Below are 25659 nucleotides of genomic sequence, written 5' to 3' on the forward strand. Positions count from 1 at the left end.
GAACAACATATCTGATTGTGTTGCCTGTGCTTCAGCCAGACCTTGTATCGTGTATCTTCTTGTATTCAGAGGACAAGTGGGGCTACGACTGTATGCTGCGGCTGACTAAAAGTGCAGTGAGTACTGGCAACTGCACTCTGTTGTCTAGTCTTTTTCCTCCGATCCCAAAGCAGACAACAGTGGGACCATTTTTGCCAAGACAAGGCAACTATACATGTTTTAAGTTTTCAACGGATGAGGTAAAGTACAAATTGGGAGAAATTGACCCAAGCTGGTGTGCTGTCACACTCACGGGAAGAACCACAAACAATGTAAGTGACCCGAATACTCTGATTGGAACATAGGCTAGAAGTGGGTTGTATTATTACTGTGGACACAACACTCTTTTGGTTCGGGTTCCTCTGGGGAGTGAAGGGACATGTGCTATGGTACGGCTGGGAGCTCCACTCACGCTGATCGGAAACCAGGTAAAAGCCATAACACAACACAAAACACGCACTTTAGCTGCCAGACGTAAGAGACACATTTTGGCAAAGAGAGGGACCCAGGGGGCACATGCTTATGACCCCAGATTGAATTCACCCACCTGGATTGACTCAATAGGAGTGCGCAGGGGAGTTCCAAATGAGTATAAACTAGCAGACCAAGTGTCTTCAGGATTTGAAAGTATATTCATCTGGGTAACTCCAAACAAGAATGTTGATTGCATAAATTATGTCCACTATAATGTGCTGAGACTCTCTAACCCAGACCTTCCCAAAGTGTGGGGCCTGCCCCCTAGGGGGGGCGCAGAGCCATGGCAGGGGGGGGCGGCGGTATGAAAAGGGGGGGGACAAAACGCTTGGACACTGCTAGCAGGGGGCGCCTACAGAAACGCAAAGCAGGAGATGAAGCATCGCTGAATATGTTTCCAAACCAACTTCATTCTAAGCCAAAGACTAGAAAATATGGTGAAGCAAATCTTCCCTTTGGCTTCACCTGCACAAGTGCCAAGGTAGGTCTCCCCTGCATAATTGGTTTTCCCTTTGTCGGGAGCACGCGTTGGGCTGTTCAAATCACGGACAAACAGTATCCCACATTCTTGATTTTTAGTTCACAAACACTTGTTGTAATGACTAACTACTCCTGACATTTTGGAGATGTTAGCTCTTTATACAGTAAAGTTACAGTGGGATACAAATAATATCAGGCTGATCCTGCTACGATTTGTCCCCCGGTTCAAATCACGGACAAACAGTTTCCCACAGCTGTTTATGTTTTTAAACCCATTTTGCACAGAGAGGCATTTTTTGATTTGATTGCAATGTTGAATATTATTACACAGGGAAAAAAACAACCACACATAAAATAATCACACCGTGACGCCTCTGCCTTTCTAAATGGAGGGACAGTAACTGTGTGTGTATGTAAGCGTGTAAAACCTGAAGAAAGTCAGATTAACAGAAACGGTATTTTGTCTCTATCTGCCATTCTCCAATTCATCTCATGTAAACAATAACGTGGCGCACAGCGTGACGTGAAATAAGGCACATACCTTTGACGTTGCGTGACGAACTCTGTATTCCTCGTCCACAGTAAACACAAAAAAGGAGTTTTAAAAAATATCCGTTTTCGGTGATTCGAAACGCCGTTTACGTGGGCGAAACAACTGCGTTTTCAAAAATACCCGTGTAGGTGTGGACGTAGCGTAAAGGAGTTAGTCGTTTATTTTATTACTACCTGTCATTTATTGCAGATTATTTTTATTTGCTTAATTGTTTACTAACTGTTTGAGGTGTGAAATAAACCGCAATGGAGCAAAATATGGGTGTGTGTGGTTGGAGGATGTGTGCATGTGTGCGCGCAAGGGAGGGGGGGGGGCGAGCATTTTTCTTGTAAAACAAAGGGGGGCCTAGCAAAAAAAAGTTTCGGAACCACTGATGTAACCTAACCAGAGACACCATGGAAGGGTTTGCGGAACAGTTGGGTCCGACCTCGCTGATGGGAGTGCAAAATCGAATGGCCCTCGATATGTTGTTGGCAGAGAAAGGGGGCGTATGTGCCATGTTCGGAGACATGTGTTGTACCTTTATCCCCAACAACACTGCCCCAGATGGCTCAGTAACTCGAGCCCTGGAAGGGCTGAAAGCTCTGTCTAAAACTATGCATGAACACTCAGGAATCGACAACCTGCTGGAGAGCTGGATGACATCCATGTTTGGACAATGGAGGGGGTTTGTTATGTCTGTAATGCTTTCTGTTGCCTGTTTCTTGGGAATTTTGGTCACTTGTGGTTGTTGTTTCATTCCTTGTGCCAAAAGGGACTGCTGGAGAAGGTAATAACCAGGGCCGTGAACTCTGAATCGGTGAGTTCGGTGGCTATCATGCCACTGATGGGCGTGGAGGTGGCCGAGTGGGCCGAGGAGTGACACAACAAACGGTGTCAAGAGAGGGAATGTGGAGATGAGGAAGATATTTTACTGTTACTCATACTTATCATTATTACCATTGCATTAATTAACTTTGCATTAAGTCATAATCAAATTAATCATCATTTCATTAAAGCATTTATTGAAGCTGTTGGCATTACATTAACATTCTTATTACAGGTGCAGCTATAACCATTTTATACACATTGCATTTTGTGCTTATTAAAGAGTTGAAGCTCGGTCAATTAATTAAAGGTTGTAAGCCTCATTCGGCGCGATGTCCGGACAATCCATGGTGTAAGTGACTTGGAACTATAGAAGGTTAAAACTGCATACATGCCTACAAAACACATATAATACATATAATCTAGAAACAGGCTTGAGTGAAGGCCTGAATGTATTCAGCTTCTTGTTGCATTTGAGTTTGCTTAGTAACAGGTGACAGAAGATGGGCCAAAGAGGAGGACAAGTCCATGGGGACCTTCAGGGCCTGAAGATGCTAGAGAGGGGAACTTCGGTGTCTGCATTTAGCTCCTAAAAGTGATCATTGTCTGTAAAAGATGCAAATAATGTTCTTAAGATACAAATTATGTTCTTGTAAAACGCAAGAAGGGGCGTTAACCCTGACATTATAAAAGCAATCTGAAATGTATTTTTGGGTGGAGATCTACATCAGATGTTTTGCAGTGTATATCTTCCCACGCGTGTGTTCAATAAACTCATCTGTTTGATTGCATCCTTCTGGGCCTCTGGTATTTTGTTTTGGTTCTCAACATCGCGAATCGGGACAGTAACTATGAGTCACACTGTCGCTTTATCTCCTCCTCTTCTCTGCGAGTACAAGCAGCATACTTGCTGCTATGCGCCATAACCCGCTCCTGGACGCATGGTTTCCTTAACTATGGTTCCTCAACCTCCATTCTTCTTCTTTTTGTTGCCATAACAATTGGGGCAGATGTTCAGAAATCATTTCGTATTAATCATATCTCAAGTCTCTTTTCAGTCTACAAAGCTCAAGCAGAGTCCCAGAAATACTGGCATCAAGATTCCTTTCAGCTATTTTCTCTTTCACTTGTTCACCGCAATAAAGCGTGTATTGAGAGGGGCTTGTGGCTTTGCTGTGAGTAGGGATGGGTACCGGTGGTAACATAAACGGTGGTAACCAGACCGAAAAGCAGCGCACATTTTGGTGCTTTATTTCCCTGAGATGTCACACACTTTGAATTCTAGCCAATCATTTTACCTTTCCAAGGATAGTAGGCGGGCCCAGGTACGTACGTTCTTTTAGAGCAGAGCTACAGATTAAAAATGCCCAAGTCTGGCTGTACTCCACAGCAAAAGATGCAAACTCAGCAGCCTGCAACAAGTGTTTTAAGGTGATACCGTGCAAAGGAGGTAGCACCTCGAATCTGATGAAACACCTGGCGACGCATAGCGGGGGTTTTTTAAAGCCGAGAAATGCACCGTATTTGATAGCTTGCTGCGAGACCTCACACCGTGCACATCTACTGCGGGTGTGGTGCCTGTTATCGGACCCGGAGTTAGCAACATCCCCGAAGAACCCAAAGATTAGAGTCCTGGCCCCTAGCCCTGCCAGTGTAGCAGAAATGAAGACGGATGATGGTGGCAGCAGCAGCCGTTCTTCTCTGGGTGAGTCGCTTAATGTTGTTCGTGTGTAATTTATGTTGAGTAGGCTAACCACGTTATTAAATTAATGCATGTAAGGTGAACTAGCAAACACCGTTGTAGTTACATGAGGCTGTCTTCTTGTTTGATGGCAGATACTCCCTTCACCCTGGCCAAAAAGGCTAAAATGACCAAAGAAAAAGTGGAAAACAGCTAAACATGAGAGGTTTTTGGACAAAGTTTGCGTTTTTTCCATTGTTTAAGCACTGCTTCCTGCCAAGAGTGATACCATATATGCCCTATAGCTGCAGAAAAGGCTAACATTGTTATCTTTTTTACAAAAGCTAAACATGAGAGGTTTTTGGACAAAGTGTGTGTTCTCCATTCTTTAAGCACGGTTCAAGCACCGTTTAAGCAAGGGCACTGTTTCAAAAGTACTGGTTTGGTACTGGTATCGGATAAAACCTAAACAATACCCAACCCTAGCTGTGAGCTTTTAGAGAAAGAAGTCTGTGTATTTGACTTAGCCCGAAGTTAATATTTGACTCTGGTTCCTCAGTGCAAATAAGACCAGAGAGGCACCACATAGACCCAGACTATAGCAACCAGTTATGACACCATGATGCAGACATATGGAACTCATAATAAAATACTGTAGTTAATTTTGCTCTTTTAGTGCTCTGTTTTGGGTCATAAGGCACTAGGCTAGACTAAGCACAGGCTTGTGTGACAACAACATTGTTTCAACTGCTGCTATTGGCACATCCAGTAATGTTCATTGCTCATAGAGGAATCCAGTTTGTTTTGGATCACCATCATAGAAAGAAGATACCAAAATAAAAGTGATGAAACCATTGGAGGAGACCTTCTCCAGAACAGACATGCATGCTATATGGGTCAAGCAAGCAAGCTGAGGTTTCCCCATGAATGCACTTTAAATTCAAGTGGCATTCTTTGAATGTTTCCTGCAAGGGAAAATACAGCAAGCTACTTTCAGCAGCTCCCATAATCACACGAGGTCACCACAACAAGAAACTCCACTCCCCATCTTTGATTTGTTTTTTTACACCATATGCCTTTCCTTACACAACCCCAAGGGATTTGTGTCTCCTGCTGTGAATCTTTTGTTTATTAAATGATTGTGTAAACCATTACACTGGAAACACAGACAAGAAAATTCAGCAGTGGAAGCTACTCACTACTCGCCTCTCCCGAGTGATCTCTATATGGTGAGCAAAATGCAAAAATATTTTTTGCACACTATTCAGGTCATTTAATTGTCACTGCAGTCACACATGTAGAGTGTAATAGACAGCAAGACATAAATTTATTTTCTCAAATAAACGAAATATATGTAGTTAAATATTTTGTCAATGTTTTTGTATGGATGTGCCCTATTTTCATGAGGCATTGTTAGACAGTTCTTTTAAAGGGAATATCTGGTTTGAACCTTCAGGTCCTCAGGTGCGCTACCTGTGCTTTGGGAGCATTCTTTTCAGGTACTCCAGGCTCACTGTTTCACATAGCAGTTGAGAAAGTGAGTCATTAAGAAAGAAGGTGGAGTTTGTTGAAAGAAATGTCAGCAAGGACAAGAACAATAGCTGAAAGTCTCACGGGATAACAACAAGTCTACACGTGAACTTGGGTACTATTTCGCAATATATTAGTATCAGCAGGTCCTGAGTTGGATTCTACCACCTGGCTGGGGCCTTTCTGTGTGGAGTTGGCATGTTTTCCCCAGGTTTCTGTGGGTTCTCTCTGGATACTCTGGCTTCCTCACACAGTCCAAAGACATGCACGTAGTTGGGTAAGGTTAACTGGTAATTCTAAATTGCCCATAGGCGTGAATGTGAGTGTGAATGGTTGTCTGTTGTCTGTTGTCTGTCTCTACCCTGCCTCTCACCCCATGGTAGCTGGGATACCATGGACAGATGGTGTAGTATTTTCAAAATGTATGAATTTGGCTCACTGGAGCAATCAAATAACTCCTCTTGAGCGCCAATTACCTCAGCGGGTGAGTGAGGGAACATGTGCCACTTGCTTGATGCGTAACAGCCTGGGATCGGGTCTGACCTACGGCCCTTTCCCTTCTCTCTGTCCCCACTTTCCTGTATATCTTGACTGCTCCACAAAGACAGAAAATACCCATATGTCACTAGCCCCCCGAACCCTTCTCTGAATATGAAAAAAATTTGCTTAGTCCAACCCACTTCTGAATCCTAACTCTCCCATGCTACATTCACAAATTCATACATTTGTGTGAGCCCTTTGAGATTACAAGCTGTGACAAACTTCTCTGGTATTATGTTAAGCAATACTGCGACTATGTGATCGTGGTTCACAGGAATTCCCAGGAGGAATACCGGGGACCTTGCCAAAACAGATAATCACACTGATCACAGAAGTCTGTTCATGCTTGTCTAAGATGTTTTTATCACACACATTGTCATCATTGATTATTGTTATAACGTACAAAACACTGATCTTTTAGTGCCAAATAATATCCCAGATCATGACTTGATTATATCAGTGTTGTTTTTGCAAGCTTTTTGCACATGTGTGTGTGTGTGTGCCTGCATGCACAAGTGGGGTTTTTTGGTGCATTATCTTGCAGCTGTGAGTCTCTGCAGGAAGAGCCATAACCATGGCAACGCCAGGCAATAAGTACCTTTCAAAAGGCTGGCCTCCTCTTTCCTGCTCCCCACTAATCATATTCTCCTACTCCCTCTCTCTCTCTTTGTCTGTCTCTCTGTCTTTCCATATTTTATCTGCTTGGTCATTCCACCTGTTTCACCCCTTCATAACCAGCTGGGAGGCATACTGGACACCACAACAAGAATACATCTATTCAGCTGGGCTCCTCCTATTCTGCAGTTTCACTTTGTGAAAGGCCACAAGAGGATACCACTTCCCATTCGAACATCTCTGTGGTTTGCTAAAAGGACATCTTTATAAACAGACGTTGCACGCGTGGTCTCTTTTGTTTGGAAGAATGGATTTCGAATGCTGCTTCTACTGACTGATGCCTTGTGAAGACGATGGCTGTGTACATACAGTCAGACAGTTGTGGATTTCAAACAAAAATTTGATGTAGTGTATCTACAATGACATTGCATTTAGACAGAACACCTAAATAGCAATGAAACACTGTTCTTCTGAAATAACGAGCAAGGAGTTGACTGTGGGAAGATGCAGAAGGGGAGAGGATGAGGACAAAGACACAGATTTTTTGCAGCAGTTCCCCCACTGTCCAGCTTGTAAACAAGACTATGACATCACTCTGATCCTGCCATGCTCTCACACCATGTGTGGTCAGTGTGTAGCAGCTGGAGAGGGAGCAAGGCTACGCCGTCAACCCATGTGCTCTGTGCGGTGCCCCTGTTGTCGGCATCCTGTGGAGCTGCCGTGCTTGACCTGGTCATCTGCCATATCTTGCCTCCCAAAACATCCCAGCATGAGATCTAATCATGTCAACAGAGAGGCTTCACCTGAGGATCACCCGCCACATGTGCAGGTCGGATGTCCTTTAGGGAAATTCTGGCATTTCCACTTAAACACAATGTGGTCTAGGTAGGCTAGGTAGGTACCCTGCCTTTTGGGGTCTGGGATAGTAACCATAAACCTGATAGCACATTTTAAAAAAATAGATTGTCTAACCCACTTCCGAATCCTAACTCTCCAATGCTACATTCACAAGAGGGATTTATTACTGTTGGTAAGATAATACTGCACCGACAATAACCATTTATAACCCAGATCATGACTTGATTATATCACTGTGTTTGCTTTTGTGCAGTTATACTTACAGACCATACCTAATATCTTTAAAACTTATTAGCTATTATACCTTTCCAGATTTTACAATTGTATTGCAATAATATTGTTGGGATTTTGTTGACCACCATTATTATGAATTGTAATGTGACAGCGCTAATAAAAAACAAACAGATAAAGCCAGAAGAGTCTGTCAGTTGGTGCTGAGACTCCCTTAACCCCCGAAACACACAATGACCAGTCTCACAGCATCACTGCTTTTGAAACACCAGTCAAGCAAAACCAATTATCCAATTAAAATCTATCCAACTGTATTGATAGCAATGCTGAATTGGTATAAGATTCATACCAAAGGGATAGGATCAATACTTTGATTTGATTTTCAAAGTTCTTTCTCTATTTTATTTATACCATATAGAGCATTTAAACAGCAAGCTGACCCTAAGTGCTTTAGAGACAGACATATTTACATTTCAGTCTCTAGAAAACCCAGTTTCAAAATACATGAAAAGCTGCAAGGTGTCATTATTGTGGAAAGTAAAACTCATAATTTTGCAGTGTTAAATAAAATGTGTTCAGAATTTGCAAATTGACTAAGAGTTATCTCATGAATTATGACATGCTGCCTTTATAGGTTAAATGTATCAGTATCTGTATCAGTATTGGTGTCAGCACCACTGGCCCTGAATTTACTTGGTATCAGATCAGTACCAAAATCTGCAGTATCACACAGCACTAGATGTCTGTGCAATCACCAGTTCTCTGCACGAGTGGACCGATGCTTGCACATTCTGTTTTGTCACCCTCTTTCCTGTTCTGGTGTGTTTATTTGTCCTGCGGTCATGTGACTCAGCGGCTCTGAGTAGCAACATGTAGGCTGCAGTAAGAAAGCGCAGCAGATGGAAGGAAATTTTCTGCTGGTCCAGGCAGCTGTAGAACCCCAGCACAGAGACTGACTCTGTACTCACGCATTATTGGTCATCATAGTTGTTATTTTAACAGACTGGTTACCTTTATATTGTATCATTTGTAGATTAAATTCATAAATTATTATATTTATTTATGAACAGAAACATATTCTGTCTTATTTATTTATTTATTTCTATTTTATCATTATGTATTTGAAGTGTTTCAAAGACAGACAAATTTACATTTCAGGTCTTCAAAAAACTGATAAAAAGCTGAAAGGTGGAATTTGTTGCATTAACAAAGTATGGTACAAAGTACATTCACCGGTATTTAATGGTCCCTAGAATGTGTTTATAATTGGCAAACTAATGATGATTCATCAGTCATTCATAAATCTTGACACACTACTCTTCCTTACATAAGTCCTTACATAAGTTAAAATTATCAGTATCACCAATACTGAACTTGTATTTACTTGGCACTGGATCAATACCGAAACCTGCACAACACTAGTCGCCAAAAACTCGTAATCGAACAAGTGTCTCTCGATAGATAGATTTAGATTAATTAAATTAAAAGATTATTAATATGTCCAAGGTACACTGCTTGGCTCAGCACAGAAACACTTGAAACCTATGAAAACAAGTCTGTGTTTCAAGAGAAAACAAAATACACTTGCCAGTATGCCTAGAATTCAGGTTACCGCTTATTTAATGTGTACCTAAAGTTAACATCTATACTGTTTGCCTTCTTATGGCACGTCAAGGCCAGCAAGTAAGTAATGAATATCAATAAACATCTACAGGAATAAAGTTAACTGTATGACAAGTTTTGAGTGAGGTACTTTACTATTGTATGTACTTTTTTTGTTAACTAAGCTAGCTTAGTCTGGCTACTCCACATATCACTGCTTTAGTTTTCAAAATCAAAAGATACCTTGTAGCTTTTTTTCCTGTTGAGATAATTACCCATTCCGGGATGGGCTTGATGTGAAAACTGTAAGCCTAGCCAGGCTCCCATAATCACAACAGCAAGTGCATGTGTTAGCTTGCAGTGCTGAGTGTCACACTGGCACTGCTAATAATAATGGATTGTAGCGCTTTACAATGCCACTATTCATTCACTCTCGCATTCACACACTGGTGGAGGCAAGTTACAGTTGTAGCCACAGCTGCCCTGGGGCAGACTGACAGAAGCGAGGCTGCCATATCGCGCCATCGGCCCCTCTGGCCAACACCAGTAGGCGGTAGGTGAAGTGTCTTGCCCAAGGACACAACGACCAGGACAGAGAGCCCGGGGATCGAACCGGCAACCTTCCGGTTACAGATACGCTTCCCAACCCCCTGAGCCACGGTCGAATATGTCAAAACATATTCTGTTTAAAGTATTCAAGCTAATGTTACTCAGGCTCTAGTTATGAAAAAAAAAATATCTGTTGACATAAATTAACAAATACAAACGGCAAAAGCTTTTCTGGACCTAAGATTTGGTAACTTTGCTCACGTCACTGTTATTAGTTGTCGTTGTATTTGTGACATATTGAAAGCTTTACATAGCTATGACAAGATCAGACGCCAGTTGTGTAGATCAGATTCGGCCTCCTAAAATTACAGGGTTTTTTCTTTTAAAGAAACGTTTTTACAGTAGAATTTATGTATTTATTTATTATTTAGTTAGTGCCTTTAACAGAGCTATAGCCTATTACTTGATAAATTGTTCCATGTTCTCCTCTTCATGCACACTTCTTCAAATCTATTATTTCACTAGCTGGGCCCATGTCCTCATTTTAAGTTTGACAGTGTTTTAGCAGGTAAAAGGGAATGCTTTGACATGAATTGAGCTGCGGTTTGGGGAAGGCCTCGAAGGGGACTGGCAGTGGCTCCCGGGCCTGGCAGATCCCCGTGTACTAAATAGAATTGAAGAAGTTGAAGAATGGAGAAGGAGGAGGGAGGGAGGGTGGGGCACGTAAACAAGAATGATCTGCTTGCAGAACTAGGGGAACCTATATAGATGACAGCCGGAAGGAGCGTGTTTGGAGGCGTGGTCCTGCTCCTGAAATTCCGATACATAATCTCCAATTCTAAGTGCTGCCTGCTGTTTCAACCCTTTTTGTGTATCATATTTGTGGGAAGTGATAAGCACATTTTTAAATCTTTTTTTTATTTTGTTGTTTTGTTTATTGCTTTGTTACATTACACTGGACCTTTTATGGGGCATTGGATATTTTGTTTCATAGACAATAAACACTACCCCAAATAAAATACTCAATGTCCCATAAAAGGTCCAGTGTCAGGAAAACTATGAGCAAGTCAACGTTGAAAATTTAACAGGAACTTTCCTCAATGTGTAAAGGTGTCACCGTGGGTTCTTATGGGTTCATTTTGTATCTATTATGTTACAGTCAAATAAATCCCCTTTGGTAACCTTTTTGAAATGTAATTAAACTATTAGTGCCACTGATGAAGGCAAATATAAAAACAGCAAGACTGATTTTATGAAACCCCTTTCAATCCCCTTATCCAGTCATTCAACAAGATTGTCACTAGTTAGACTAAAGTGTTTGACTGATGCAGAGTAAATTAAAACATATTTCATGATATTTACTTAAAAACAAACAGGTAAAACCGAAAAGATGAATCAGATGGAGCAACAGACTGGGAACTAGAACTAGTACAGTCATGTGAAAAAGCTTTAATAGCAATGGCTTGAAGTCAAGAGTCAGGAGAAGCGACTACCCACCTGTCATCTGTCACCTAAGATGCACAGATTGGGTGAGGTTGGAGAAGGAGGGAGAACATCTTTGAAAAAAGGTGGAGTCATCAACATTTTATATATATGTACTAGCAATAAACAGATCTATATTTTGAATACAGACAAGTCAGGTTTTAACTGGTGAGGTTTAATAGTTTAATGCCACAATTACTAACTTAACTGTGATTTAGGAGAATTTTATACCCCTACAGTGTTTGAGGCATTCCTGTACAAGAGTAAACATAAATGCAGTTTATAAATGATGATTTTGTATTTACTTATCAGTGAAAAATGCTTATATATTATATATTATATTATATATTTACTCAGATTACCTTTGTCCAATATTTTTGATGATCTGAGACATTCAAGTGTGACATATATGCAAAAAAAAAAAGCCCAAATCAATAAGGGGGCAGATAGGGTTTATTTTTAAGGCACTATGATTAAAAAGGCAATGGAAATGGACAAATGTTCAGACAAGGGGAAGTTTCAGCAATAATATGTTGCTGTTCAGTTTGAATTTCTTCAATTCAATTCAATTCAATTCAATTCAATTCAATTCAATTCAATTCAATTTTATATAGCACCAAATCACAACAACAGTTGCCTCAAGCCACTTTATATTGTAAGGTAGACCCTACAATAATACATACAGAGAAAAACACAACAATCAAATGACCCCCTATGAGCAAGCACTTTGGTGACAGTGAGAAGGAAAAACTCCCTTATAACAGGAAGAAGCCTCCTGCAGAACCAGGCTCAGGGAGAGGCGTCCATCTGCTGCGACCGGTTGGGCTGAGAGAAAGAAAACAGGATAAAGACATGCTGTGGAAGAGAGACAGAGATTAATAACAAGTACAAAAATTCTTGTAATGAAAAGGTTTTAATTCTAAGACCAGTATCCATATTGAAATTTTATCCAAGATGTCCTTTTAATAAAACATTGTGAGTTTTTTAAAAACTTGGGTCATTATGGTCATTATTAATAGGATCATTATGTTATTACTTAACAATCCAATCCAACAACCTCTGCTGCAAATAAAATGTGTTTGGTTTTTCTGGCATATTTATTTGATAAATAATGCTTCATCCTGAATCTCAGATGGGTACTGTGATTAAATAAGAGAGATGTCAGAGAGTCTTGGAAAGTTTTATTGTGCAAATAAATAAATGTATTATTATGCTGTATGACTAATGTCTCTGGCTTTTTTCTTCTGTATTTCATTGTTTCTCACCACACATCGCCACATTTAGGAGGACAGCAGTAAAGTAACAGGTCAGACCAGTTTATACTGTAAGTATAGCAACCTCACTTTCAAGCAACAACCCAAAAGATTCTCATAAGGTAACCTACACATTTCCCTCTTTTGACCCAGATTCCAGTGTTGCCAGTTCCACGATAACACCAGTGGATGGTGCTGTAGATCTACTGGAGGAGGAAATGGAGGCTTCTGTCTTTGGTAGGTAATCATGTATATATATATATAGAGAGAGAGAGAGAGAGGTGTGTGTGTGTGTGTGTGTGTGTGTGTGTGTGTGTTTACATGCTGTACTTGCTCTGCTCTGTCCTATTTTTACTCTGGCCTAATTTAGGACTGCATTTTGCTCTGGATCATCTTGATGCTTCAACTGCCCCACCATCTCTCCGTCTTTCCGACTCCTCTTTAACTGTCACCTACCACGAAGAGAATCCCCCTGTACCAGCTCCAGAAGGCAAAATCAGAAGACCTGTGATGACCTCTGACCCAGGGACTCTCCATCATATTCGTGCTGATGTAGTAATTGCACGGGGGCAGTACTACTGGGAGGTGGAAGTGTGTAATAGCTCCATCTACAAAATTGGTAAAAAGTCTTTTGAGTTTGTTTTGCTTGGTTTAATGCCAGCATGCTTAATGCTTCCAGAAATCCTCACTATTAGTCAGAAAGACAGGGTTTGTTCAGATCTCTGCTCACATGAACCTGCATACACTCAAACACAACTGCAAACACAAACACATGGAGATGTAATCAACTCACTTCATACCTCACAATGCCAGCATTTTCTCAGTTCATTGACAGACATTTGGCAATTGGTTATGCAACACTGTGTACAAATGTCTTTGGCACTAAAATTGTAGTGTAAAATAATGTTTAACAGAAGTAAAAAAAAAAAAAACCTTACATGCCAGAAAGGCCTCATTTGCAATCTACATTTGCACACAATTTGTAAGCACATTTATTCCAAGCATCTTGAAGAACCATCTCACCATCTTCTGCCTGAATGTCAGACTGGCACTATGATAACAGAAATAGGAGTAGATGTCAGGTGGTCTTTCTTTCCTTCAATAGGTCTTTGGTCCTCTAAAATATGACAACAACTTAATTATCCATGGCACACATAGGAAGACACACACAGTGTCTAAATCAGTAGCATTACAGCTTCCCTCCTCTTTTCTTCTGTGCTGTACAAGCAGGTTGATAACACTGGAGAACTGAGAAGACAGCCAAACGTTAAATCTGCATTCTTTTAAATGGCCAACAGAGGACAAGTCTTCCATTTAGAACAAGAAGTGTCTTTAGACACAAGTTTATATTAAAACAGCCTTTATTGTCTTTTCAGTTTGACCTCAGTAAACTCTAGTGTAATGAGTTTATTTGTCAGTCACTAAATTCAAATCTTATGGAATACAACATGAAGCTCATTTGGTCAATAATGGTCTCCCCAGTTAAAAAGGGGAAGAAAACAGGATATGTTTTACTGTGTGACTGGCAAGAATGTATGGTGTCCATCATTCTTCGGTCAGATCCACCCCTTGCTCAACACATCTGCTTTCCAAACATCAAGATGGCCAAGGCAAACAATACTCAGCTTGAGGTTTCACAACATGGCCATGATGTTTAGATTAGGGGTTAGTGTGGGCTTTACTCCATCCATCCATCCATTCTTTTTCTTCCACTTACCTTTAGCCCAGTCATGGGTGAAGCAGAGAAGCTTAGACCTCCCTCTCCCCAGCCACCTCCTCCAGTTAATCCAGGGGAACACCATGTCCAGCTGAGAGATATAATCTCTCCAGTGGGTCTACCTCGAGGCCCCCTCCCAATAGGACATGCCCAAAATACCTCCCCTCAGAGGCATCCTGGAAGTCTCCGAAGGGCTATACTATCTGTTACCATTAAATCCTTCCATCCATCCATCTTTTTCCGCTTATCCAGGGCCAGGATTCAGAAATGGTCATTCCCTTTTCACGTCAATGGCCTCCTTGACTCCCCGCTCAAACCAGGGTTTCTAACTATCCAGGTTGTCTGTGGTGATCACAGACACAGCGGCCAGGGAAGCCGAAAAACATCACATAAAGAAAGCCCTGAGGTTTTCCCAGCTGGACAAGATGGGAAGGCACCTAAGGAAAGCTCCAGCCGATCCAGGAGAGAAGGACAACTGCTGCCTAAGCAAAAACCTGTAGTGATCCCATATGTGTCAGGAGTATCGGAACAGTTGAGACCCATTTTTTTCTAAACACCAAGTCTCTGTGGCTTTTAAACCCTAAGACACAGAGTGATATAGTGTACACTGCTAAGTGCCGGGGAGGATTGCCTGGATTTATACATCAGGGAAACTAAACAACCTTTGCCAAAGCGGATCACACAACGCAGAAGAACTAACTCATCAGGCCATGACTCTGCTGTCTATTTACAGTTACAGGCCAGGGGAAACTCTTTCAATGATGAGGATGTGCACATTCTGGATACGGAGGAAGGCTGGTTTGAGCGCAAAGTCAAGGAGGCTGTTTACGTGAAAAGGGAAAGACCATGTCTGAATTGAGGAGGGGGCCTAAGGGTACATCTTTCGCCATCTTAAAATGCTGTGATTGCAGCCATCAGTGGTCTTTGATCAATAATCAATGGTCTTTGATCAGTAGTTGTTAATAAATGGTCATGAGAATGTACATATTAAAGAAGAAGTCACCTGGATGAGTGACGAAACATTTCTCTCACTGAAAACACTACGTCCAGATGAACAGAGTCAACCTTTTGCGACTTACTTACCTGGATGATTGAGCATGCATCAAGACATCTGGATTTGTGTTTGTGCATATATGTGTGTGTGACAGATCAGGTGCTTTCTAGTGGTTAAAATCCCATTCAACAGCACTGATGTGAGTAACTGAGGTTTCCTTGTTGGTGTTTTTCTAAACAAACATCATTGGATCTTTTTATATTCAACCGATCCAAGATTAAGGCAGGGCTGGAGCTTATCTCTGCTATTATAGGGTAAGAGGCAGGGTACACACTGGACATGCTCCCAATCTGTCACAGGGCTAACACAGAGAGACAGACAACCATTCACACCTCCAGCTCATTTAGAATTACCAGTTAGTCTAACATGCACATCTTTGGACTGTTGGAGGAAGCTCGAGTATCCAGAAATAACCTATCCAGGCACAGTGAGGACTAGGGATGCACCGATACCACTTTTTTGTAAACGAGTACGAGTACTTGCATTTCAGTACTCGCCGATACCGATACAGAGTACTTAATAAAAACATGATTTAAATTTACAGGTAACAGCTTTAGTCCTATAATTTAACAAAAAAAACAAAAACAAAAAACAAGGGACTGGTTTGGAATTAAGAACATTTATTTAAAATGAAAAGCATGTTGTATGCAACATATTACATAATAAATAATTATGAAAAAAAATTTAAACAGTGACAGTGCAACTCAAGTATTGTTTTCAGTTTATTGTAAACTCTGCCACTTTGGACAACACAAGGGGCATTAATAAACATCTTTACTATTTAGTGCACAATATTTGAATAAACTAACAACATCCACCAACATAGAACTGTGACAGTCAGTGCAACTGAGGTAGGTATTAACATCAAGTCTAAGATGACTCACTTAATGGAGAGAAAAAGTCTATAATGTGTGACACTGAGCTAAAAAGCCTTTCACTTTCCACACTGCTAATGGGGCTGAGAGGTATTTAATCGTCTGTTTCTCTGTTTAGAAGTCTCACAAGCACAGTCACAGCTGGGATGACATCAGAGGCTAGTGCGTCGTAGCTGCTCACTTTTTTAGTTAGTTCCTCAAAGGGGGCGAGGATGGCAGCAGTCGTCTCCATAAGAGCCCATTGGTGAGCGGTGAGATAGTCAGGGAGTTCGTGCTCGGACACATACACGCCCAGCCCTCGCTTTTGCTCAATGAGGGACTGGAGCATGTAATACGTGCTGTTCCAGCGCGTCTGTACGTCCTGCTGCAGTCTCTTTATTGGCTGGTTGAGCTGTCCCTGAATGTCCTCGAGGCGGGAGTAGGCTAAGGCGGAATGTTTAAAATGCCCAACTATTTTCCGTCCCACTGCTATAGCATCAGCTATGCTCCTCTGTGCTAATAAGCATGGGTAAATAAGCGTGGGTAAACTCTTTGTACTCGTTGTCGTGTTGGGATTTTGGTGCTTGATTAAATTACTTGTGTTAAATGCGCTACCTTTTGAGCCTCCTCTGGGCAATTTCGCTGAGCACAATTTGCAGTCCGCCTTTGTTTTCGTGTCTTCTTCACTTTGAAATTGTTCCACATGGCTGACTTGTCTCGCCTGCCCTTCTCTCAGGCACTCGACGCCTGTGATTAACCCCTTACATGCCGCTCAAACATAGACAGGTCTCAGACCGTGGTATCGGTCCCCGGTATCGGGGGACTTTTAACGGTACTTTAGAAAATGTGGTATCGAGGCCGATACCCGATACCGGTATCGGTATCGGTGCATCCCTAGTGAGGACATACAAGTTCCACACTGGGAGATCCCAGGTGGCCAGCGGATTTCAACCAGGACCTTCTTGCTGTGACACAATGGTAACCACCACACCACCATGTTGCCCAACAAAAAAAACCACACACAAAAAAATTAAAGTTTTCCACTTAAGATATAAAATCGTAGAGGACATGCATGTAACAAAGTTAAAATGTTGTTTTTCATAGTCACCCAACTTTATACTTCACAGTATCAGAACAGTACCCAGCTGTAGATGACACTCAGTAAAGACATTTATTCACTCTAATGTTTGCCAATACAACACAAAAATGAAATGAAATCAGTCAAATTAAAACAAAACAAAGATTTAACATAAAAAGAAACTTGGTTTCTTACTTGTTTTATTCAGAACACCATTGCAGACCACAACATTAAACAAAAACTCAACACTTCTTTTGGATTTAAATATTCTTTTTAGTTATTCCCACTCTTTTGAGCAATATCGTTGAGAGTGTTGTAACTCATAACTATGAATCACAGCATTTCTTGTTCCTGTCCAGGCTGCGGGGATGGTCCCGGAGGGCATCGTTTATGCAGGAGGGGTATATTTGTGGTGTTTCAAGGAAAGATGTCTTTTGTCTTCTCCTTGTTTATCCGTGATACCACCAAGTTGGTGGCTCCTCAGCATCCAGACTACATCACAGACAAATAAGAGCAACAATTTCCACTAAGCAAAAATAACAAACACACAATGAAATGCCTACAGTTTACAGTAGCATTTGATTTATTCTTTAAGCTATTTACTTCAACCCTAAATTATTGTACAGTTGTCAGCTTATTTTAGTTACATTATATTAACTTAGCCACACAGATGGGAATAACATTAATTAAGCTGACTCGTTATAAAAGTATTGAGCAATGTGAACTAATGATCTGATCTATAAACACTACAAATGTCAACCTCATGGTGGTGCAAGAGGAAAAGTAAGAAAGCCACCAAAGTCAAACAGATGGGAGAATAAATAAATAAAATATTGTAAAAATCAATTGAATGGCTATTGAGATATTTGAGCGTTGGCCAAAGTGTTATCCCCAGAGCCAGGAATTGTTAAAGACCATTTTAATGCATAACCAAATCCATAAAAGTGCAGAGAAAACTGAAACTTTTCTGTCTCCCTCAGGTGTGATCTCAGTGGATGGTTCTAATGGCTGGTGGCTTGAGAGGCACAGTTTGACTTTTTGGGCAGTGTATGATGGGAACTGTGAGCAACTTTGTACCATCCCACCTCAGATCAAAACCATTGGGGTCTTCTTAAACATTGGAGGAGGGACCCTAAGCTTCCACAACCCTCTAACCCAGGAGCATCTCACCACACTGCCAACACGTTTCAGCACTGCTGGAGTGGTCCCAGCCCTGGGCCTGGGCCAGGGCAGACTGAGACTGCGCTGTGGCCTACCCCCACCTGTTTATGTATTTCTTAGTAAGAGCTCAACCTACAGGGAGCCTCATGGAAACAGCAGAAGTGAGTGGCGCCAAGAGGTTCCCTTTCAGTCGGTTAGGAAAGTGATCCAGAAGTTTGAGAAGCTGGCACTTTCTGACTCAGACTCAGGTCTGGTGTCCAGTTTTGGATCATCATGCTCCACCTTGGCTTCCTTTCCAGACGTGGGGGTTCCTGGGACCTTTCAGTCAGGGAAAGCAGGACAGGAAACTGAACCCTAATAAGAAGAACTTGTGAAACCTTCTCTTCAATGGAAGGATAAAAAACCTCCCACAGATGACCTGTGTAGTTTTAACTTTAGCTGTCATTTGAAAGGCTAATTTTTAATCTTCACAGACTTTTGGAAGTGTCTCTCCACTCCCTGCGTGACCCCCGGACCTACAATTGACTTTCTCACCAGGAGACAACCTTTTTCTCAGCTAAACAACCCCCACAGATTTGTCTTGGGCCAGAAAGAGTCCTCTGTGATGTGACGTGTGAGGAAAGGGTGGGTTTTTAGCAGCAGGACTCCTTGATTTGTCTCTGTGTGATGGTTGTCAGACAGTAGGGGTCCTGTGCTCATAGTGCGCACATTTGTTTGTGTGTGTGTGAGAGCAGAAGCACTAACTCTGAGCATTTGCTCAGTTAGTCTTGGATTTCAAGGTGTGTGTGTGTGCGTGTGTGTGTGTGTGTGTGCGTGTGTGTGTGTGTGTGTGTGTGTGTTTGCGTGTTTGCGTGCATAGGAAGAAACACTGTACAAGTAGCGGGGGGTTGAGATGATGATGCATGAGTACAGCGACACCGGCAGTGTTGACACAGAGCTCCAAGGACAGGTGGTATACTACGCTTATCCTGCAGCCTGTCTTTGATAGGACAGTAAGCATGCCCCTTTCTGACCCTTTGAAACCCATAGGGCCTCTAAAGACTTTAAAAGAGCAGAGAGGGAAAAGACAAAACAGCATGCATGAATTAAAGACAGCAGGTGATGGACTGGACAAAAAGGAATGAGCTCAGAGAGTGATTCCCATCTGCTTTCACTTCCAAGAAATCCTAATGGATCAAATGGCTCAGACCATATTTTTAAGGCAGCAAAGTGTGTACACAGTGAAACCACAGTATATTAATAGAATGGCATACTTTTTTACATTGCCAATTTGCTCATTGAACTTTAGGAAGAATCAAACAGGGAAATCAATTAAATGAGAACAATCTTTATTCAACAATATGTAATTACAGTGTCAAATCTTCATTAAAACCTGACAAGACTTTAAGACAAATGCATAAAGTCTTCTCACACAGAGCACACACTGAGGAATGTTTACTGCATTTTTTTTAATGAAAACCAAACTTTACTGGAACGTCTTTTGAACTAAAAGCCTTGCTATAAAATACTTTATATTAATTACACAATTACTGCATTCACAGGTCTAATGACTACTATATGTGCTGTGCCGGCTCAGCGTTCACAATAAAGTGGTTTCTATTTGTGTTGTGCACTCGCTAAAATCAAAGTTATTTTGTTTGCAAATATCTGGATGTGCATGTTAAGCTGTCTGAGATATTATAAGACAGATGTGGCACACACATAAATTTGGAAGACAAATCTATTGTAGAAATAGCACAGATGGCTATCTGTCTCCGCTGATACATGTGCACAGTAAAGATTCAATTCAGTTTAGTTTGATTTACATAGCGCCAAATCACAACAGCTGTCACCTCAAGGCGCTTCATATTGTAAGGTAAAGATCCCACAATAATACAGAGAAAACATCAGCAATCAAGGATTTTTTAGTAGACGGGGGATAGTTGTAACATTTTTGACATTTCTGTCTGTAAATTGGAGCTTTTTTAAGGTAGTGGATTCAAAATGTAATGCAAAGTATTTACATGTCTCGGCTATTAAATAGTGCAGCTATTTTCTCTGCAGCACAATTACCCATTGCATGGTATGGTCTCAAACACAAAGAGTGAAATGTTACAATTAACCCCATAGTCTGGGTTAGTTGTAACATATCCTGGGGTGAAATGTAACACAATGAAATAAGGGTACTAACAAAACATTAACATGTAATCTTTGTTTATTCAACACATGAATGCACTTAGAGCCATTTATGTAACTATGTGTGTGTGTGTGACAGAATGCAGAAATCTAGCTTTTGAATATATGTCAACCCCCCAAAAAAGACAAATTATGGAATTTTCTGCAACTGAATATTTCATTAATTTTGGTTGGTCTTCCTTGAGTTTGGCCTCATTGGCTCAGTGGGCATCATAACCTACAACTCTTGCACCAATTTTGAACATAACAATGAAACTGAAAAAATGTAGTTGTTCACCAGCATCGCAATTCCATTACTTTTTATCATGGCTTACCTTGGTGTGGTTTGCAAAGTGCTTCAGAAAGATGAGGAAATCTGTTTCTTGCACCCATCCGGATTTATTTCCACTACCAATACTTCCTACTGGTCCATCTCTGACACAGTGGTCTGCATAATGTATGTGTGGGAACACAAACAGTGGAGGAATTGTGTTGCCAATGGCATTAACTGCATATACAAAAGCGACCAGTGAACCTCTCTGCTGATGTCGTTGCCCCAACTTGTTTAATATAAGTTAAAGTAATAGTGTGGTAAGTTGTAACATCTGCATTATTGTTACAACTAACCCAGACTGTTGCTGTTACAACTGACCCAGACTCCTATAGCTATGAACTAGCTAACATTACAGCCAACGGCTAAAACATTAGCACTAAAGACCTACACAGAATATATCCCCATAGACATGCAAATAACATAATTTAAGTTTGATGAGTTTAACTGCAAAGCAGATAATGCTATTAGAAATTGAAATAGTAGAAAAACTTACTTTTTGGCATACAAATTACTTTTTTTCGTGTTAAATTGTCTGTGTTTGACAAAATGTGCTGATTTTTCACATGTGATAGCAGTTCTGAATTGGGCATGCACAGGATGAGTCACATGATTTGAAACTTAGCCCTGATTGGAGAAATTGGAAGTGTTACAACTGACCCACATTACAACTATCCCCGGTCTCCCCTACATCCTGGGGATAATGAATTACAAGAATACAGCTTAGAAGCAATAAATGCATGGGCTAGTTTTTTTGGCATAACTCTGAGACAGGATATGTTTAATTTTAGAGATATTGTGCAAATGGAAGAAAACAGTCCTGCAGATTTGTTTAATATGAGCATTGAAGTACGTATGCTGGTCAAAAACGACTCCAAGATTCCTCATAGCGTGATTGGGTCCCAAGGTAATGCCATCAAGATTCACAATTGTTTTACTGTAAGGCATGGGACAAACACTTTTTAAACCTTATTTTGAGGAAACTTTGCACACTTTTCCAAAAGTTGATTCTGTTCATCTGGAACAGAATCAACTTTTGGAGATTTTCTTACCTGGATGATTGAGCATGCATCAAGACGTTTGCACACTTTTGAAGCATTTTTATTGTATTTCTTTCTTGATTTTACCCATGCAGTTTTTATCTCCTACTCGTCCTTGCTTCTTTCAGTGACCACTTGTATTACTGCAACAACAGCAAAAACAAATAAAGAAACCAGCGTTTGACCTCATACACCATAATTTTCAGATATGTCTGAAAACTGTTGACAGGGGACTGAAATTGAACTCATAATCTGGTTATTAAAATTTTACTGAGGTTTCATATCTCTAGCAAATCCCTAAAGAAGTGTGTTGTCTTGATAGGAGCATATTTGGACACTTGATCAGCATTTCTAGACATCTGATTGGACAAAGACGTCTTACTGGATATATGACCAACTTGGTGGCTCGTTTTATTTTTTCCTCCCTATTTGCAGACAAATCCTTCTCCAGAATGGAAAAATATATTCAAAAATAAAAATCATTCATTTGAATCTGTCCTTAGTATCTTTAGCTGGTTTAGAAGTTATCTGGGAGACCTCAACACATGTTGGACAATCCTGATTTGTGCCCAGTGACCTAGACCCAGTTTTGTTGCTGAGTGCTTTAGGTTTTCTCCTGAAATCTTCACATATCCTTTTATATATTCATGATTCATCCACCTTAGTGTGATTCCCACTTCTGGACATACTGCAGCATACTCCCACCACCGTGCTTCACTGTGGGGCACACTGTTCTTTGGGTTGTATGTCTCTCATCTTTTTAAGCAGTGTTTCTTTGGCCAAAGATCTCTAGTTTCATTTAATTTTTTCTGTAGAAGTAGATTTTTTTTTTGGTCTTAATCCTCACGATCCATTCCTTTGCAGGGTTCCAGTAATTGTTTTCTTTAAATCTACAATTCTTGACTTGGCCAAGTCATTGTGTCCAGACAATTGTTCTGAGTCTTTAGACAAATCTCACACTTTTTTTTTCATACTCTTGGAAATCTTTCACTTCCTACCTCTGCCAGGCCTGTATCCTGCTAAAAAGTATACTAACAGACATCTGACTTGACACAAGAATAAAGCAAAAATATTAGTAACAATCTGTGAATCTGCATCCAACAAGACCCAAGCCTGTGCTGCGGGAAAGTATCATAAGAGCAGTTTAAAAACAGCTTAAAATACTTAAGAAAGAGGGAAGGCAGAAGAAGACACCAAACGATGATACTAGCTGGCCATGTTACATACGTCAGTGTGAAACCATTCTGAGCCATGAGTGTGTTCATTCTTTGAACAGAAACAGCTATTTGCTCATTTCTTTGTTATTGGTGTTTAAATTCATTTTAATCTGCAGTTAAAAAAAAACAACAAAAAAACTTTAAAGTTGTGTTTTTTGGACATTTCATGCCTTGTTAGGTCTCTGGCTCCACTTGGTTTCACTAATGGCCTCACCACACTAATAACATACTATATTTTGCATAGTATACAATGAAAGTGGTACTGTTTTTGCCATTTTATTTGTCAAATCTGTAATATTTTGTTTTGGTTTTTTTTTATGTTTTTATTCCTTTCTTTGCACCTCCCTTTTTTCGTTTTTTCTTTTTTGTTTATTTTTTTTGTTCCAAACACTTCTGGACTTGTAAGTTTGGGAAAGATTCATTTTGTGATTCTCTGGCAAAGAAAATAATGAAAGCATAAACTTTCCTTCATTTTCTCCTCAATCTTCAGGGCTCCAAGCCCCGCTGGAAGAACCACTGGTGCCGAGGACTATTTATTCTTGGCTCGGCTGATATTCACATTCATTCTTGACCACTTGACTTGTGATTAAGCAATAAAGCCTTTTGCGCAACTCCCTCCTGTACCATCCTCTCCTCCCTGCCTGTCTTCAGCGATTGTTTGCATTTTCTTTCCTATTCCATTGTCTTCCAATGTTCAGTCAGACCACCCAAACAGTAAATCTCATTGAAAAAGAAAAATCCTTGCAATTAAAACCAGCATCAACCAGCAGAAGTTCTTCAGGGGCACTTTTGAAGAGGAGGAGGAGAAGCAGTGGAACTCGGGCCAACTTTCCATTGAGCATCATTCATTTCATGCAAGCACGAAATCAGTTAAGCGGCGGGTCAGACTCGGTAATAACTGATGAGTCAGGAGAAGCTTGTTAGACTGTCGCCTCTCGAACCACTCATCAGGATGACTGCGTGTTGATGTTTAACGGTGGAGGTATTTACCGCGTGAGTAAAAAATGCATGTGCCGTGACCGCTTTTGGCACAGCTCGCTCTCTCCTTCTCTCTCCCCTCTGCACATCTATCGACTTTTACAAATAAAGTGTGTGGAAGCAATTTGAGCCTTATAAACAGAAATGAGACCAAAGTGATGCAGATTTCAAAGGGCCGACAGGAGAGAGCGGGAGGGCGGGAAGGGAGTCTGCCAGGAAGGATGGATAACGTGTCGTGCCATGTGTGCACATTTGGCAATGTCTGTCGCATTCTGGCTCTCTGAACATGAACTACACAGCAAGATGCTGGACTTTCTTTCCCCCCCTTTTGCTCAAGTACTGCAAGTGCTTGAGATAATTATAATTGAGCATTTCAGTTGCATGCTTTCAGCTGATTTTTTTATTCACCTATTAAATCAAACACGTCTTCTCTATTCTATGATCTCATTATGTTTTATACTTCTTTATATTTTCTTTTGGTTCTTTTGTGTTTGTTCACTTTTTGTCTTTTGCATCCTGTGAAGTAGCTACTTTGAATGGTCTTCTTGTTCAAAGAGGCCCCCCAAAAGTGCACCTAGCTGCCAATATCTTTATTCTTGACCTGATCTTTCAGAGTCTGTGGATCTATCTATACACCTTTACTCTGCAGAGTGGTATTTTGAAAAACATGACAGACTAATGAATATAACACAGAAAAGAACTTAAGAAGAAACATACTAACTATTGAAATAGCCAGACTTTAAAGTACCGCACTGCGTATAATTATTAATTCTTTCTTTAACAATACTATGCCATCTACCCCCAACCAGCAGATGGACTCCACTCCCTCAGCCTGATTCTGTTGGCGTTTTCTTCCTGTTTTTCCTTTCCACTGTTGTCAAGTGCTTGCTCATGGATGGGTCATCTGATTGTTGGGGTTTTCTCTTTATCATTTTAGGGCTTTGCCTTACAGAATAAAGGACCCTGAGGTGACAGCTGTTCTGATTTGGCGCTCTGGAAATAAAATTGAATTGAACTGAATTCTGCTGAGTTTAGCTTGCCAGCTTTGTCAGGTCTCTACAATACTGGGTTGAAATAGTAGCAGATTTTAAGCAAATTAAGTTGAATAGATTTTGTGCTAACTGACAAACACAACCATATCATGTCTTGAATACCCGAGTAATTAAATTCAGACCTATACTTCTAATTGAGTCTTTGCAGGTCATGTTTAAGTTACTTCTATGTATGTATAAAGCTCAGTGCTATTGCAGACAGACAACCTAAACGCTAACCTAAACACTGTGTAAATTTGCTTATTGCATAAATACTTAGAGTATAATTTATTTTCAATATCTTCTAAAATATTTCTCATTGATTTCACTCTGGAATTAACAAAGCATTC

At 40.7% G+C, this 25659-nt stretch overlaps 1 protein-coding gene across 1 annotated transcript; it reads left to right on the forward strand.

Annotated features, from left to right (window-relative positions):
- Positions 1 to 6836: 6836 nt before the first annotated feature.
- On the forward strand, positions 6837 to 23335 carry LOC102776708 (uncharacterized). The gene is made up of 5 exons (XM_006801177.3): positions 6837 to 7548; positions 12726 to 12747; positions 12848 to 12931; positions 13065 to 13313; positions 18378 to 23335. Exons 1-5 carry the CDS (start codon positions 7174 to 7176, stop codon positions 18914 to 18916), a joined length of 1269 nt encoding a protein of 422 aa, XP_006801240.3. The 5' UTR covers positions 6837 to 7173; the 3' UTR covers positions 18917 to 23335.
- Positions 23336 to 25659: the final 2324 nt, after the last annotated feature.

This window comes from Neolamprologus brichardi, chromosome 14 (genome assembly GCF_056152115.1).
Source record: "Neolamprologus brichardi isolate AB-2024 chromosome 14, ASM5615211v1, whole genome shotgun sequence".
Classification (NCBI taxonomy): Eukaryota; Metazoa; Chordata; class Actinopteri; order Cichliformes; family Cichlidae; genus Neolamprologus; species Neolamprologus brichardi.

Coding starts and splice junctions, on each gene's coding strand:
- LOC102776708 (XM_006801177.3), top strand. CDS start 7,174: ATGAAACACTGTTCTTCTGAAATAACGAGCAAGGAGTTGACTGTGGGA. Junction 7,549..12,725: donor ATCACCCGCCACATGTGCAG/GTCGGATGTCCT, acceptor CGCCACATTTAG/GAGGACAGCAGTAAAGTAAC. Junction 12,748..12,847: donor GGACAGCAGTAAAGTAACAG/GTCAGACCAGTT, acceptor CTTTTGACCCAG/ATTCCAGTGTTGCCAGTTCC.